We start from the raw sequence: 15,915 nt of genomic DNA, 5'->3' as shown, positions 1-15,915 counted from the left end.
TGCAGCGCAAACGGGCCTGGATCAGGCGCATTGTGTTTGAATCACTGCAGGGATGTGCTCTCTCATTTTTCTGGCTCTCTGTCACACACATACACACACACACACACTATCTCTCTGTCTGCTGCCACTTTTCATCACCTCAGCCTTTTAACATCACACCTTTTTTTGGATTGTACAAATTGGACTAAAAGGTTTTTAGTGCCACGGTCCTAAAAGCTACAATGGCTTAAATTCTCTATGTTGTTTCGGTCTAGAGGTAACAGGTAAGAGCTACTTGTAAAGAGCCCATATCCCTCAAAACCAAATTTTCCTCTTTTTTAAAATCTGTTTGATGTCCTGTGTGGACACTGGTGCAGTTTCAGAAAGTATGCTTCAATCTACTCCAGTATCTACACTCACTAAACCCCTTCATTAGGGACCCTATACTAATACTACTTACAGCCTCCATTTGCTCTCAAACAGCACTTCTTCCAATGTTGGAAACATTGAAGAACATTGAAGCCATTGTCAGGTTTATGAAACCAGTTTTTCTTTGTAACATTTGGTGCATTATCATCCTGGAAGTAGCCATTAGAAGGTGGGTGAACTATGACCACAAAGGGATGCACATTGCACATTGATCAGGAACAATAATCACATAGGCTGTGGCCTTCAATCGAAAAAACTTCTATTGTGTGCTATTTGGTCAATTCTGCCATCAATGAAGGATTGTTTAGATAAACTAGGAACTGTGAATTCTGAATGTATTATTCATATATTTATTTATGTATTTATTTTCATATTAGTATCTTTAGCAACACATTAACACAAACTAAACACAGACAGCTCAGAGAGAGAGAGTTTTACATATCATATCTCTCTCATATCTCTACCCATAGTAGTTTAGCCCTGCCCATTCTCTTTAAAGTAAGGAATGTTTGTAGCCGGGACTGTTTTTTAAACGAGACACAGACAGGCTAGCCAGTCAGAACAGAGCTCATTTACATGTAATAGTCCTAAAGGCACAGTGACAGCCTGTGTAATTCTAGAGGGGAAACAAGAGGTTGGAAAACGTAAAAACGTAAAATGACTGATATTGGTATATTAAACCACAACAGACCATAAAATGTAGGATATGAGCCATTTAATTCATTCTTCTGTTTACGGTTCTCTCCACAACACCACAACCCTAAATCCAACACCAGCTACCAGCTTCCAATCACTCCATATTAGGACTGAGACACATACCAGTTTTGGCGATGTGCTGTAGCATTATACTTGAAGTATACAGAATAGTTTATATACACAGATCAGCCATAACGTTAGCATGAGAAACATTGATTATCCTCGTCTACAGTGGCTTCTGTCAAAGGGTGGATATATTAGGCAGTAAGCGAACAGTCAGTTCTTGAAGGTGATGTGTTAAAGCAGGACAAATGGACAAGCAGAAGAATCTGAGCCACTCTGACAAGGGCAAGACTGTGATGGCTAGACAACTTGGTTCAGAACATCTCCAAAACACCGGGCAGGTCTTGTTGGGGTTTTCTGGTATGTAGTGGTCTATACCTACCAAAAGTGCTCCATAAAAAAAACAGGTGACAGGGTCAAGGGCACCTAAAGCATTGACGGAATCCATGGAGGCCTCAAATCTTATTGGTGTCAGATACCACAGGACACCTTCAGAGGTCTTGTGAAGTCCATGCATTCAATGTTCAGATCTGCTGTGGTGACACAAGGGGATTTACTCAGTATTATGCAGGTGGCTGGATGTTATGACTGATCAATGTATAGTCTAAAACATATTATCAGACCTTATAGGGGAAAAAAAAACTAATGGCAGTTTGAAGATGATGTCTTAATGATTCCAGATGTTTAAAAAGACACACTGGAAGTAAATAGTCTGCTGCAGTCTACCTCCAACAAGCACATGATTGGATATTTGTTAATATATGCATGGTTAATACTTATGTTTGTCTACACTGTGGGTTTTGCGGTATTCCATATCTATAGTAATCGGAACAGTAAACATAAGTAGTGTTAGTGATCATTTTATATTTATTTAAGTTATAGTTGATTTGTTCTGTATCATAAAGTTACGCGAAAACGTATGTAGAAAGTCTGAGTGTGTATTTTTACATATTTTCAGTATATTTTATGGCAAATGGCAAACCAATATTATTCCATGCTTACTTTAGAAACACTGGGATTTGTTTAGATCATTTATTTGATTTTGTGGAAGGAAATATGTACTAATACTGAAACTGATAAAGCCATCAACTGTCAGTATTCATAAAACATGTCTTGCACCAAACAGCATTCAGGTGTATAATGTTGTGTGGGATCTTCAGTGTTCTGTATTGTCGTAGTCTCTCCTGTGCTCTAAGATACTCTGAAAGCATGCTAATATCTTCCGTCCTCATTGACAGTCTTGAGTTTCTGTGTATGTATGTATATATGTGTGTATGTCTGTCGATATGTGTGTGTGGCCACTGTTTCGATTGATTTTCGTGATCTCCTCACCCACGTCTTCCCTTGCTGCCCTTCTCTGTCTGCATCCATGGCAACAGCCAAAGACTTACCAGGTACCACAGGTAAATATGCCCTCCTCCAGCGCTGACATCATCATTTTGAGACAGGGCGGCTGCAGTGTGGTTCGTTTGCAGAGTGGCCAGCAGGGCGATGGTCACTCAGCCTCTTCATAGCATGAGCTTGGGGTTCATTGCCTTGCATGGGAGCACCGGCTGACGTATGGAAAGACCATGGTGCTCCATTCCAGTCACACCCACGAGAGGCCTTTAAAGCCCTTTAATCACCTGCTGACACAGAGAGTGATTCGTTTCTTACTGCCTGACCAGTGGAAAAGAACAGGGCAGCAAATAGCATGACCTGAAATGGATGTAAGACTGCTTTAATGTTGGAGGTTTTATGTTGGAAAATGAGTTTGTTTTGGATCTGCAGCCTATTTTACACGCATGAGCTAAAAACACTGAGTTGCTACTTTATTGTTATTTAGGTGGCAGATCATCTCACAGCACAGCAATGGCACTGGCATGGTAGTGTTGTGGTAAGGGTAGGGTAGTGTATTTGACTCTGATACAAATGTTTCAGATGCAGGTTAAGAATAGTCTGTCAACCAAGAATATTCAGCCAACAGTGGTCTGAGGGCCAGAAACTGAACTGGCTTCTGATGACTAACACGAACAGTCCATGAAAAGATGAGCTACAGTCCCTAACTGTACACCTACAAGGTGCACCAACAAGGTTGGCTTTTCTAATATAATGAGGATGACCATATTTAGGTTTTCTAACAAAAAAACAAGGGAACTTGATGGCACACAGACGTCTGCTGTTAAAGGCCGGAGGGCTTTAAGTAGGCCTAAGTTCTAGGACAGTGGCAGTGTGTACATGTGAGGGTGGGATGGAATTAAATACCTCTAAATCCTCTATTTAGACTATTTCCAGTCTTTCTGGTGTGTCTAAAAGGTGTGTCAGAGACATTAATTTGATTAATAGTTTGCAACTTAATGCTTTTGAACTTTTCAGATTTGTGTTTATTTACCTTTGGGTTCAGGCAATTTTAAACTATGGTAATTTAGCTGTGGTGTGAAGCATTTTGACCAATGGCTGCAGGTGCATATAGACCAAATTATGATGTCTGAGAAGGCGAGACTTAAAGAGACAAGTTTAAAGCTGTATACATCCACACACAAAATACGTGCCGCCTATAGAAGCCAACCCTGACACGAAATCAAAGTGAAATCCCAGACACTTAGGTCCCAAAAATTTAGAATATAAAAGCCATTAGTTGTATGTACACTTGTACGGGTGGCACACACACTACCATGCCACGCCCATATCAATATTACTGCTGTGCTGAGATTGTTTTGTCCACCACCAAAACAATATCTGTCAGTGGTGGTCCTGGGGGGTCCTTTTCCACTGATAAATGGAATAGATTGTGCTGCAGTCAGCATTTGTAAACTTCTGCATCTGTGAGAAAGCCATGCTTGCTAAAATGATTGTAGGTACAGAGTACTTAAATAAACTGGCAGCTCAGTGTATTCACCTTTGAGCCACATAATAAAGGTACAGTCTCTGTGCAGTGATTTATCCCATAGCTGTCCCTACAATAAAATAGCCTATATTGTATTTTATCCACCAAAGTATGCAAGCAAGTTCAGTGGTATGGCTTGAAATGGCTTGAGTCAGGACAAGCACAGAAGTTCCAGCATGTTACCATGTCATCGTCGTGTGCATGGCACCGTCCTTGAAAGAGTGATTGTGTCGCTATGTGCAGTGTATGTTTCCTTTTGTTGATGTCTCACTGTAGCCATGTGTTCCACCACGTTTCTCTGTGCTTTATGTCTCACGCTGTGACGAACACTCTTGTTTATTCTGAGCTAAGAATCCATTTTGCCGTCGTAGGCACCGCTATCCCATGGGGAGAATTTATTTTAATAATTAGCCACAGTAATTTGTTTTTAGGATCTAATCACATCTCCGACACCCACACCATATTCTCCAGAGAGTATTCACGTCTGTGCACAAGCGATTGCAGATTATAATGGTAACAATTATAGAAATAATGGAATGGTTGCAGAAAATGTTTAATAATACTTATTATAACCTCTCGACGTGAATGCCAGTGCATTTATAATGCTTCTTGGTAGAGCATGTTCAGATATAGGTTAGGAAGAAACCTGTGTTTGAAGAAAGCTCTGTACTCAGTATGCTCACCTCATAGCATGCGGCTAGATTGATCAATTTGCAATAAAGGGAAATGGAATTGAATGATCATTTAGCTCCAGTTTTCTTAGGCGTTTAATGCCTTTTAAAATGATTCAGTAACTGCTATTAAAACTAACATGTAATTCATGTCATTTATGTGTAAGGAATTGTAGTACTGGCTCACATAGAGGCCTTTAGGATTGAATGGGTTAATACTCACTACTGTTACTTCTATTGAACCCTATTGGCGTAATTTCCTTAGGCTATAGCTTAGCACAGTCTAGTTCCTTGTGTGCTCATTCCCTCAAGATGCTGTATGGGGGAGATGCGTGTGTAGGTGTTAAGAGTAGATACTTTTTTCTGATTTGGCTTTTCACCCAAACAGCCCACTTATCTTTTTAAATCGCTGAAGATCCGAGCAAGGACAAAGCAGCACTGTGTGCACGGTTTCTCACACTGCTTCCTAGTTCCTTTTGTTTTTGCGCACAAAACCAGTGCTAGAAATGTGCGTGCACATATACTTAGCTATTCAGGCACACCATTGTGCAGCTTTTAGCCATCTCACATTCATTTTTTTCAGTAAAGGAAAAAAATATATTTATGTAAGCATGTGTTCCTTATAGCTAAAAACACTGTTGTTAACCCAGGGCGGGTGAGCATGTGTGATATATCTTACACATACTACAGAATAAGAAGGCTGGCTGTGTTAATACACAACCTGTATTGAAACTGAAACTCAAACACTACTCCCTCCCCAGCTTTACCACAATAAACTCACAGGAAGCAATAATGAATACTGTCAATACCATTTCTACCAAGGGATATGCAAAATTTCCCATTTCTGAATAACAACCAACTACAAAGCTCCAAAAAAAGAAAAGGAAACAAGGAGAATGAATAATAGAGAACCCTATTAGAGGACTGGAATAGGTTTGGATTCCTCTTATTTACTGTAAATGGAAATGCAGGATATGTATTCTCAATTTCAGCTCAATGCTGGAGGCTGTTCTATGTATCATGAGACGAATCAGTGGGTTGAATGAATGCTTATGAGGCTCACAGCACTATAACTCACACTGTAAATGAAGAACAGTTTGAGATGAGAAGCATATTAAATTACAGCCTCCGAACTAAAAATATTTGTAGGCCACAGCGCAGCACAGTGTGGTCCTCTCCTATAATGAAGGCTGTGGTTTGTGCTTTATAGTACTATCCTTTTTATGTGTAGTATGAGGGCTGGTGTGTTGTTTAACTCTTGTCTAGACTACAATTTGGTTCTATAATCAAGAACTATTGTACAAAAAGTACAATTGGGAATGTATTCCCATAGCAAATAAATAATAACTCAGTGTCACATACACTCTATGAATACACCAATCAGCTAAAACATTAATACCACTGATAAATGATGTGAAAATATTGATTATCTACATTCACAGTGGCGTCTGTCATGGGCTGGTATAATTGGCAGCAGGATAACCGTCAGGTCCTGAAGGTAGTGTGTTAAAAGCAGGATAAATTGGAAAGTATAAGGATCTGAGACACTCTGACAAGGACCGAACTGTGATGGCTAGACGACTGGGTCAGAACAGCTCCAAAACACCAGGCAGGTCTTGTGGGGTCTTTCATGGAATGCAGTGGTTGGTACCTATCAAAAGTGCTCCAAGAAAGTTCAACCGGTAAACCAGAGACAGAGTCATTGGCACATAAAGGTCATTGTTGCGATCCAGGGAGGTCTCAATTCACAACTTATGGGAATTTGAATTTGCTGCTAATGTCTTGGTGCCAGATACCACAGGACACCTCTAATAGTCAGATCTGTTGTAGCGGCAAAAGGGGTGCCTACTCAATATTGGGCCGGTGGAACTAATGTTATGGCTGATTGGTGTATGCTTTGATTGGTGTGTGTATGTGTTGTTTGGTACATGACTTTACTAGCAAACTATTTAATTATTCTCTTGGGCAAACTACAGATACTGAAAATTTAGGCCTAATTAGAGCTGAGCAATATATAATGTATACTGGTATAGCATACAACAGCAATTTTTAGTTTTTAACAATATTGATATATAATAAACATTAAATAGTGGTGTCCCTGTTGATCTTTCAGGTGAAATAGAGAATGAGAGAGAAATCTGTCTCTGACACTCAAGCAGTTTACCTGTAACAGGGGTTGAAAAGCAGAGACTGAATGGCTTGGAGCTTTATAAGCCAGAAATTTACAGCCGCACCACACTTCACACTAAATGAATAAATGACATGAGAAACTGCAACTGGAAAAGTGATAGCAGTGTAGCAGTGTGATTCAACTGGCAGAATAGTTTTAATCACAAATGCAAGCAGAACTACAGTAACATACAGTGCATGCCACCCCTTTTTGATTGGTTATCTTATTAAAAGTGACACATGACGAGTGGAGCTTATCCCCTAAAGTTGGCCATATTTCAACTGGAGGATTGTAGTATGTAGTAAAACAACTGGTACCCATGGAGTGCAGGTTTTTCCATAGACTATAACGTCGTTTTGAGTGTAATATGCTTGGCCGTCTCAATGCAGCTTAAGAGAAGAAATCAGAACAAAGCAGTCCATGCAGAACAAGCTTTCTCAGGCTGGTAATACATTTCTGTATGGGTTCATTAACTTTATTACTGCTAACAGAAAGGTTCAGTTATGAAGTTTACACAATTTTCCCCCTCATACCAAAATGTGTCAATCAGTCAAGATATGTTTGATGTCTGAAGAACATTTTTAAAGTTTTGCTCTGATGCTAGGAGGCCAAGGTCACTGAGACGTATTGAAAGTCTTCTGATTTCCTAGGTGTCTGTACATTAGCCTTGTAGAGCAAAGCTGAAGAAACAAAGTTCAAACACCAAACACGTCTTGGTCGATCGGCTACATTTGGGGTAAAAGAAAAATGAATATATATATTTTGTTGAACCATTTCTTTAAATATCAAATGAAATATTATTTGGATATATTTGGAAAATGTCATGATACAAAATAGTAGCAGGACCACTAGGCAAGGCAAGGCAAGGATGCGTCCCAATCGTGTAAATATTGACTAGTTTTTGAGTGTGTAATATAGATAAGTGTCAAAGTTGAGCCTACTCAAATATCCACAGTGCATACTTACTGGTCAGTTTTGGAATGTGGTTTTAATGGACACTGTGCACTATACTACAATGCAATGTGAAACAGAAAAAGAGGAGCTGTTTACTCACAAATTTAAAGAGAACTGGAAAAAAATAACGGTGCAGTGGCGGCAACAGAATGACATATATTGGCATAGCAATGTTTTACCACTCAGTACTAGACAAATTATCACATTAATATTTTATGTACTAACCTGACAAACCCACACTGTTAAGATTAGTATATAGTACGTACCTTATAGTACGCATATGTTTTGTGTGCAATTGGGACACAGCCTAAAAGGTCACAAAGTCATCATAGTTACCCAAAGGTGCGGCCTAACCCACCTTGTCTTAGGGCATCATTAAAACTAAACACAGTGTTAATTGAAGCAAATGGGTCTATTTAGGTGTTAAAAAATGGGCCTGCAGAAGTCGTTTTTCTGCACATCTCTCAGGGTCACTTTGCCAAGCGCAGCAGCAGCAAGACCCATTCATCACAATGAGCTAATGAGAGCATGCTAGCAGTGCAATAACGACACATAGTTACAGTTTACATGGCCACATAAGCACTGAAACAGCACACCCAGGGTTGCAAAGGGGCAAAGGCATGACACCTCCGTCCCCACGTCAACCAGCGGCCCTTCCACCACACCCTTAAAGGGTGGGGGTTAAGCCAAACCTGACAGGCAGCGAGTGTGCCAGCAGCCTAACGCTTCTCGGGAGGTTGCTGCAGGGAGGGGAAAGTCATTATTCTAGGTGGCGATTACTCAGTGGAGTTCCAGAGATGACCGAGTTCACCCTCATCTGCGCCCGCTCACTCGCTCAAAGTTAAACCCCAGAGACAAATCGGCCCTCCGCCACCTCAGACATTTTTAAAGTTGGTCATATTTTGTCAAGGGCTGAGTCACTTTGGTCCTTGTAGTGCAGAGAAGCGTGCTACTGTATGAATATCAAGTTGCAGTTCAGTCTTTTTATGGTTTTTGCTATCAATTCAGCTTGATGTGTCAGTATTTCATAGCATTTTACATGAATAAATGCATTTAAATATGAATACAGTTTTTTTTACGACATGAGGTTGTTTTTGTAGTCCAATCTATGCAGACAGTTCAATTGTATCAACATAAATTAGAATTAATTAGAAACAGACTTTACAGCCATGCCTCAGCAGTACAATAGAATTCTACCTCTGCAGTTAACGCATCCATGGCAGTAAACGCACACTCTTACTAGTGAATAGGGCAATAAGAACACAGATCCAGAGCGGTCCCAAACCCCCTTTTCTAGCCTTTAGGCCACTACTGCCCTCAAACTTAATCATTGTAATGAATAGAACAGCAATAACAATACTACCACTAGTATCTCTAATAATAATAGCAACTACATATTCCATATATCACATTGCATCTAGAATATCAGCAACACCATTTTCAAAACCTGTTCACAACTTTGTCCCTTGTTCTTGGAATGTCCATGGAACCAAATAACTGAAAAGGTTCCTTCGAACCTTTTCACCAGTTATTTGTATCAGTATCGCCATGAAATTACAGAATGACAGAATCGACAGTGAAAAACAGAACCACATTAACTTAGCAGGGCAAGTTATCACAGCAGCACTGTAAAGTACTATCCATTACCTGGCACTTTTCCATTTTCCTGTGGGTGCGATGGAGTCATTTAACTTTCAGTTGATTTAAGCCTTCTGAAATGTCAGCCTACATTTATCCACAGAAGTGACTCGATGAAAAGACATTTGTGAAGCAGAGAAAAAGAGATAAACGATCATATCCACAGCCATCCTATCAATGTCTTAATCAAACTAGCACCGGCCACATTGCTTGCTTGTATTATTAAAACAACTGTTTTAGCCAAAAATCACATTTACACATATTATTCCCTGACCTTACATATCATACATACAGCCAGAAGAGTGTCTATTGACTAATTAATTAATTTAGTCAAAAATACAGGTATTGCCATGAAAACATAATGACATAAATGACAAAAATTAACATGGCTAATTATTACACCATCACGCTACTACTTTGACTCTTTATGATATATCGTTGACAGAAATGCTCTGCATAGCTACAAACAGTAATGGCGAGTCTGAATACTGCCTACGCTATTAATTATTTCTGAAGAATACAGTGTGTTATACAGTATCAGAAGCCACATCAGCAGAATGAGCTTAATGCTTAACAAGGTCTGTGTGACGGTAAAGCTATGCAGTTTGCAGGTGGCTATAGGTGCCCGTTAGCTGTCAGCTGTGTTCGACTAGTAGCTTCAATGTAAAGTTCAGACATCATAGATGTCTTGGTTGACTACTTTTGGAGCGAAATGCTGGATTTGTGGTCAGATCACTGTAAGGTGGTGAGATAATTCAGCGTAGTGTTCTAAATCGTATAGGTCATATAACACATCCACTATGGCAGCCACACTGACGTATTAAACACCCAACAGAAATCTGACACCACACTCTTCTTCTTATTTGCCAGATCCCAACGCGCTAACTCAGCAAGGCCCCGATCACGCGCTGATCGGTGGAGTGGTGGCCGTGGTGGTCTTCATCACCCTGTGCTTCATCATCGTCCTGGGCCGCTATCTGGCCAGACACAAAGGTAGGCCTTGGCTCCTGGCTCCACGGCTCTCGCCTATAGTGTAGAGAGTGTGCTAAATGCTTGAACATTGTCCACTGCTGTTCCTTATGTGTCTGTGACCTATGTGGGACTGTGTGGACAGGGACATACTTAACCAATGAGGCCAAAGGAGCAGAGGACGCCCCTGACGCAGACACTGCCATCATCAATGCGGAGGGGAACCACGCACATGCAGAGGAAAAGAAAGAGTACTTCATTTAGCACCTCTGTTTCTTTTTTTCTGTTCGGTACTGTCACGGCAACACTGCTAGCCAGCCGGGGAGGGTGCTAGGTCACTCAGTGCAAGCTCGGCATGGCTCTTTCTCCGTGTCTCCCTCCATGAACCTCCTAAAGGAGCTCATTTAAAAGGCTGTAGATCCTCACCTAAATTTGACACCAGACACCAGAAAGTGTTGCCGTTTTGTAATGCCAATCTAATCGACAGAAAAAGAAAAAAAAAGAAAGAAAAATAGATGTTGAGTTTGTAACTGTAACACCAGGTCCATTTAGGCTCAAAATCGCATAAGTCTCCCTCCACCCCCACCCACCTGCCCTGTCCCTGCCCCGCCCCGCCCCGCCCCTGCCATCCCCTCTGAAAAATGAGTTTGTTTGAGTTGCCAAGTGCCAAAATATACAGACACCTTCTGTGTTCGTTGTTGTGCTTATTCAACTTATTTTTTTCCCAATGAATACTGCTTTCATTACCACCCTCACTGTGCCTGTTATATACCTTTTGCAGATATTACCAGGGAGCGGCAAGAAATGTGGTTCATCTCAAGTCGGAAAACCTTGGCTTTGCCAATAATTACGCTTTAAGGGAAGAATATGTGCGATGCATAATGTGAATATTTATTTTGTCAATTGTTTTGTTTTTTTTTTTGTTTGTTTTTGTTGGTTTTTTTTATATTTTATTAATTATCCATTGTGAAAGTGGTTGTTCTCTGAAGTGTATTCCATAACAAGAATGTTGTATAAAGACAAAAGAAAGGACATGGATATTTATGTAATATATATATACATATATATATAGATACCAAAAAAAATTGACGATACACATTAAAAAGTGGAGAAAAACAATTGAAAGCACAATTGACGATTGTTCCTGACCTAACGGAACTAGCATTACTGATTATTACTGTTCATATCTGTCTGTATATTCTTGCACTGTTTATATTTGGCCCTTATTCTTTTATTTTTAACGTCTAAAGATGTTTAAAACATATAAGCACAAAGTCATTGTTAAATGTCATTGGCTTAGACAGTCTCAGGATGAAAAAAAGAGCCTAATTGTTTTTCATTTTTGGTTGATTTGAATGAATGAAGTTGTTTCCTCCGTCTGTACTGTTGGAACAGTCATTTGTTCAACATGTGAAGATTAAGATGGGTTCATTTGTCCCCTTGCTAATATTGCTGTAAATTACTTTGCTGACGTGCTTATTGGTGGAAAATATTGTCGAAATATGGGATTCCATATCTGAACATTTGTATATTAGTCAGTATAGAGCGGGCCTTCTGGACACAGGTTAAGCATACTCTTGAGGTTAAATGATGCTGTCAGTTGGAGAACTGCAGACCTGTAGTTTTACCCTAATCTGTGTCCTGAAAACTGGCTCATAGTAATTTAAAGTGTTCCATACTTTTATAATTACATTCACGTAAGTAACGAAGATTTGTTTGTCTTTTTTATTTGTTTTTAGCACAAAGCATGTATATAGTGTGAATAATTCAGTATTTAGCAATTTGTTTATTTAATTGAATTTGAAATCTTTACTGTTCTGTTGCACACATTTCATGTTTGTATGTCTATTTTAGCTTCTCACCACGGCTTAATACTTTTGGTAAAACTGATGGACAAATACAATGTATTATTCTTATTATTCTTCTTATAATTATTATTATTATTATTATCAGTGTGCTTTTATAAGCTTGTGAGTAGAATGAGTTTTTTTTTTTTTTTGTCTTTTTCATGAGAAGGTCAGAACAATCACCATTATTGCCTTTGTGTTTGCAACAAAACATACAACACTGAAGCACTGCTGAATCTGGCAGTTTTTAAACCATGTTTCCAATGTTCATACTTTATTCCACTATTTATAACTTCAAATAGAATTTCAACATTTTGTAAGAACCATTAATTTTAAGTTGCTCTTTTTTTTGGCTATATGAGAAAATGTGTGAGGTTTGCTTTTACAGTATTAAATATCCATTTTCCAAACTATGCCTCTGTAAGACAAAAAAAAAGGAAAAGATCTCAGAGAGTAAAATATGCACAAACATGTATCTGCTCTCCCTTCTTCATGCAAACATCAGCTCCAAGTCCACTGAAGGACTTGCTGCCTCTTAGCGTTCCTAGGCCAATCAAATGCATTGGTGATGACTATAATCGTACTACACGTTTGAATCCATCATTTGCTGCCACAGCAGGAATCCTTACTTTTTCCTCCGTGCTCTGAATCAGTTTGGTTTACTGCTGCCATCTAGTGAAGAAGCATCTCATGACACACTCGAGATCAAACGGGCATCTGCAGAATACATGCAGTGATAAAAAAAAAGGGCATGTGAAATTAGTAGGATTTAAATGTGCAAATCATTTCTGCATGAACAAAATGTGTGAACAGCTTTATTACATGTAAGTAAAACTGAAAAACAAGCATTTTATTCATGCGTAAATGAACACATCTGAATCAGCTATAATTACATGCATTTCTTTGTTCAGCGATGGTCTATTGTTGACCATTGTCATTTTTTGAGACCATGTGCATTAGAAGCGCTAATCACTCATCAATGAATAATTTCCAGTTGCGTAGTATGATTGTTGCTTTCAGTGAGGGCTGGTTTCTGAACTTTTATGGCCCCTAAACATCATCTCGCTTTTTCCAGCATGGATTTGCATTTTTCTTTGTGTTTTTTTACATGAAAATACACTGTATGTCCAAATGTCTGTGGACACCACTTCTAATGAATGCATTCAGCTACTTTAAGTTGCAAGCATTGCTAATACAGATGTGCAAATGCGCACACAGCTTGTCTTGTCCCTGTAGAGACGTACTGCCAGTAGCATAGGACTCTCTGAAGCAGATAAACATTTGCACCATGCCTTTTGACTGGTGTTGGCTAGAGGGGTATAAAGCCCCCCAGCACTGAGCTGTGGAGCAGTGCATAACTATGATCTCTGAAATGATGGTGCTCCATCCCATATGTTTGGGATGAGTTGGGGAGTTGGAGATAAGGTGGGGTGGTGATTGTCCAACATTCTTCTGTCGCTGAATGCAATCAAATCTGCACAGCAATGCTCAACAATGCACAGTAGACACAGTTACTCTAACAAAGGCAGGATAAACTATTTCACTCTTTTTAAATACCTTCGACTTCAGAAGAAACAATGAATGGGTAGGTGTCCCAATACTTTTGTCCATATAGTGTATGAATTAGCTGTATGGCCTGTTGTACATTATGGAGGCTTTGTCATTCATGTTTGCACAGACCTCCTTAATATTATCTGCACAAACTCCAAACATAAGAAAGTAGTTACTTAAAGAACTTCTCCCAAACACAAAACCTGCCGAGTAAGGAAAACAACGCAGAGCTTTTCATCCCTCTGGAAGTTTTTACGTTTCTGAAATAAAATGTCCTTTGCTCTCAAAAACACTCTCATGTTTGTGAGGACCTGCCACCAGCATTCACTGAAGTACAAGCTCACTTTGGCTCACAAGTGAAAGGTATCTGGGGAAGCGCATGAAGAATGTTATTTGGAAGATCTGATAAAAGCAGTCAACTGCCGAAGCCCTGGCTGTGCCGTGTCTTTTGGCGTGGGCGGATTTATGGAATAAAATAATAATCTCAACAAAAGTGTGAAAGAAGAACTCTAATCTAAACTGGCATTCATATGCAGAGAGATTCAGGGCGTTTTCACGCCTGGAGTCGGTTTGCTCTGGCCCAAATCAGTTAACAGTTTGTAACTTGGAGCGTTTTCCCCTTGGTTTGGTTTGATTTCACACAGGCAAAAATCCAAGCACACCAAATGCATCACACCAAACTACATGCGAACGTCCTCTCAGCTTATTGGTCAGACCTGTCTGGTGGGGGAAGAAAATAATCACAGAAACAAGGTCCTGTCTTCTGGACTAGTGCATATTTCGGTGCAGTTTAACATGGAGAAAGGAGGGTGTTTGCTCATAGCTATGGTAATTATCTGGGCCACATACCAGGTTAAAGGTAAAAAGGTAAAGGTGCACGTATTTGTCACTGTACAGTGTACAGCGAAATGTGTCCTCCGCATTTAACCCATCTGGTAGTGAACACACACTCACACACACACATGTGTTAGGGGCAGTGAGTACAGACACACACCCAGAGCGGTGGGCAGCCAACTCCAGCGCCCGGGGAGCAGAGAGGGTAAAGGGCCTTGCTCAAGGGCCCAACTGTGGCAGCTTGCCGAGCCCGGGAATCGAACCCGCATGCCTATGGGAGTCGCTTAGCTCAAACATGCGGAGTACACCTGATAGTTGTGTCGGATTGAGGTCAGATTACGTTCTCGCTCCAGAGTTCGTTTGGATCCAGACCGAGACCACCTCCTGTAAAGGGTCTTAATGGGATTGTTTTGGTCCTCATCTGAGTGCAATTACTATATTCACTGCCACCCCAACGAAACACACTGAGGGTGAAATCTAATCCGAAAACAAGTCCGATTTAACTGGACAAAAAGTGCAGGTGTGAAAACGCCCTGAGTCTGTTGTGGTGATCTAATTAACACCTAATGTAATTGAGAAAGTTTTCTCTGGATGTTATTCAGAGTGCTGTGCTCAACATGTTTGTAGTGCAGAGTCAGTTCTTCTGTGGCCTACTCTGTGATTTAGTCTAAATGTAGCTGCTGGACGTCCCCCTCCCAATCATACACCTCATTAAAGACTTTTGAGCAGAAAGATAAATAACTAATCTAAAAAAGAGTTGATTATGCGTGGCAGAGGCAAATGGATGAGATCACCTTGACAGGCCAAGTAAAGAAAGAGGCAGGAATCCCACAAGCGCCTGCAGCCCACACAGCAATTACAAATTTAAAGATAAGTGATTGAGTTTTTAATGGTGTTTCGAACCCAGTTAGTTTAAACTTAATTGGGAACAATCAACTGACTTTGATGAGAAAGCAATTAAATCAAATCTGCAGTGCGGTGGGGATGTGGTGGGATGTGTTGGGGACTTGTTGGAGTTGTTTAACAATTGAAAGTGTTTTATTGTTATGATAAAATACTGAAAGGGTAGATAAAAGCATGTTGGGATGTTGCCTGAGAGGTCCATGCCCTTGTCTGCTGCAGTGGCATAAAAGCTTCAAAAAGTTGACTTCTTAAAGGTGTGGTACACTGTGTGAGTATTTATACTGTATATGTAAGAGACAAAACTGAATTCAATGACATTATTTTTTGAATTATTAGAGGTTGTAA

General features: G+C 39.9%; 1 protein-coding gene across 4 annotated transcripts in view; it reads left to right on the top strand.

Annotated features, from left to right (window-relative positions):
• The window catches only part of cadm2b (cell adhesion molecule 2b), a 203,854-nt gene extending 189,614 nt beyond the window's left edge, over positions 1-14,240 (top strand). Inside the window, exons 8-10 of one of the 4 annotated variants that reach the window (XM_072691747.1) lie at positions 10,337-10,459; positions 10,581-10,686; positions 11,217-14,240. In XM_072691747.1, coding sequence (XP_072547848.1) covers positions 10,337-10,459; positions 10,581-10,686; positions 11,217-11,322 — 335 coding nt within the window. In that variant the 3' untranslated portion in view covers positions 11,323-14,240. Of the gene's footprint in view, positions 1-10,336; positions 10,460-10,580 lie in introns of all 4 variants that reach the window. The other 3 variants (XM_072691746.1, XM_072691749.1, XM_072691748.1) reach the window with 3 other exon arrangements.
• Positions 14,241-15,915: the final 1,675 nt, after the last annotated feature.

The sequence above is a fragment of the Salminus brasiliensis genome, chromosome 11 (assembly GCF_030463535.1).
Source record: "Salminus brasiliensis chromosome 11, fSalBra1.hap2, whole genome shotgun sequence".
In the NCBI taxonomy this organism is placed as follows: Eukaryota; Metazoa; Chordata; class Actinopteri; order Characiformes; family Bryconidae; genus Salminus; species Salminus brasiliensis.
The sequence above is the reverse complement of the archived record's forward strand: the minus strand, read 5'-3'. Positions and strand labels throughout refer to the sequence as shown.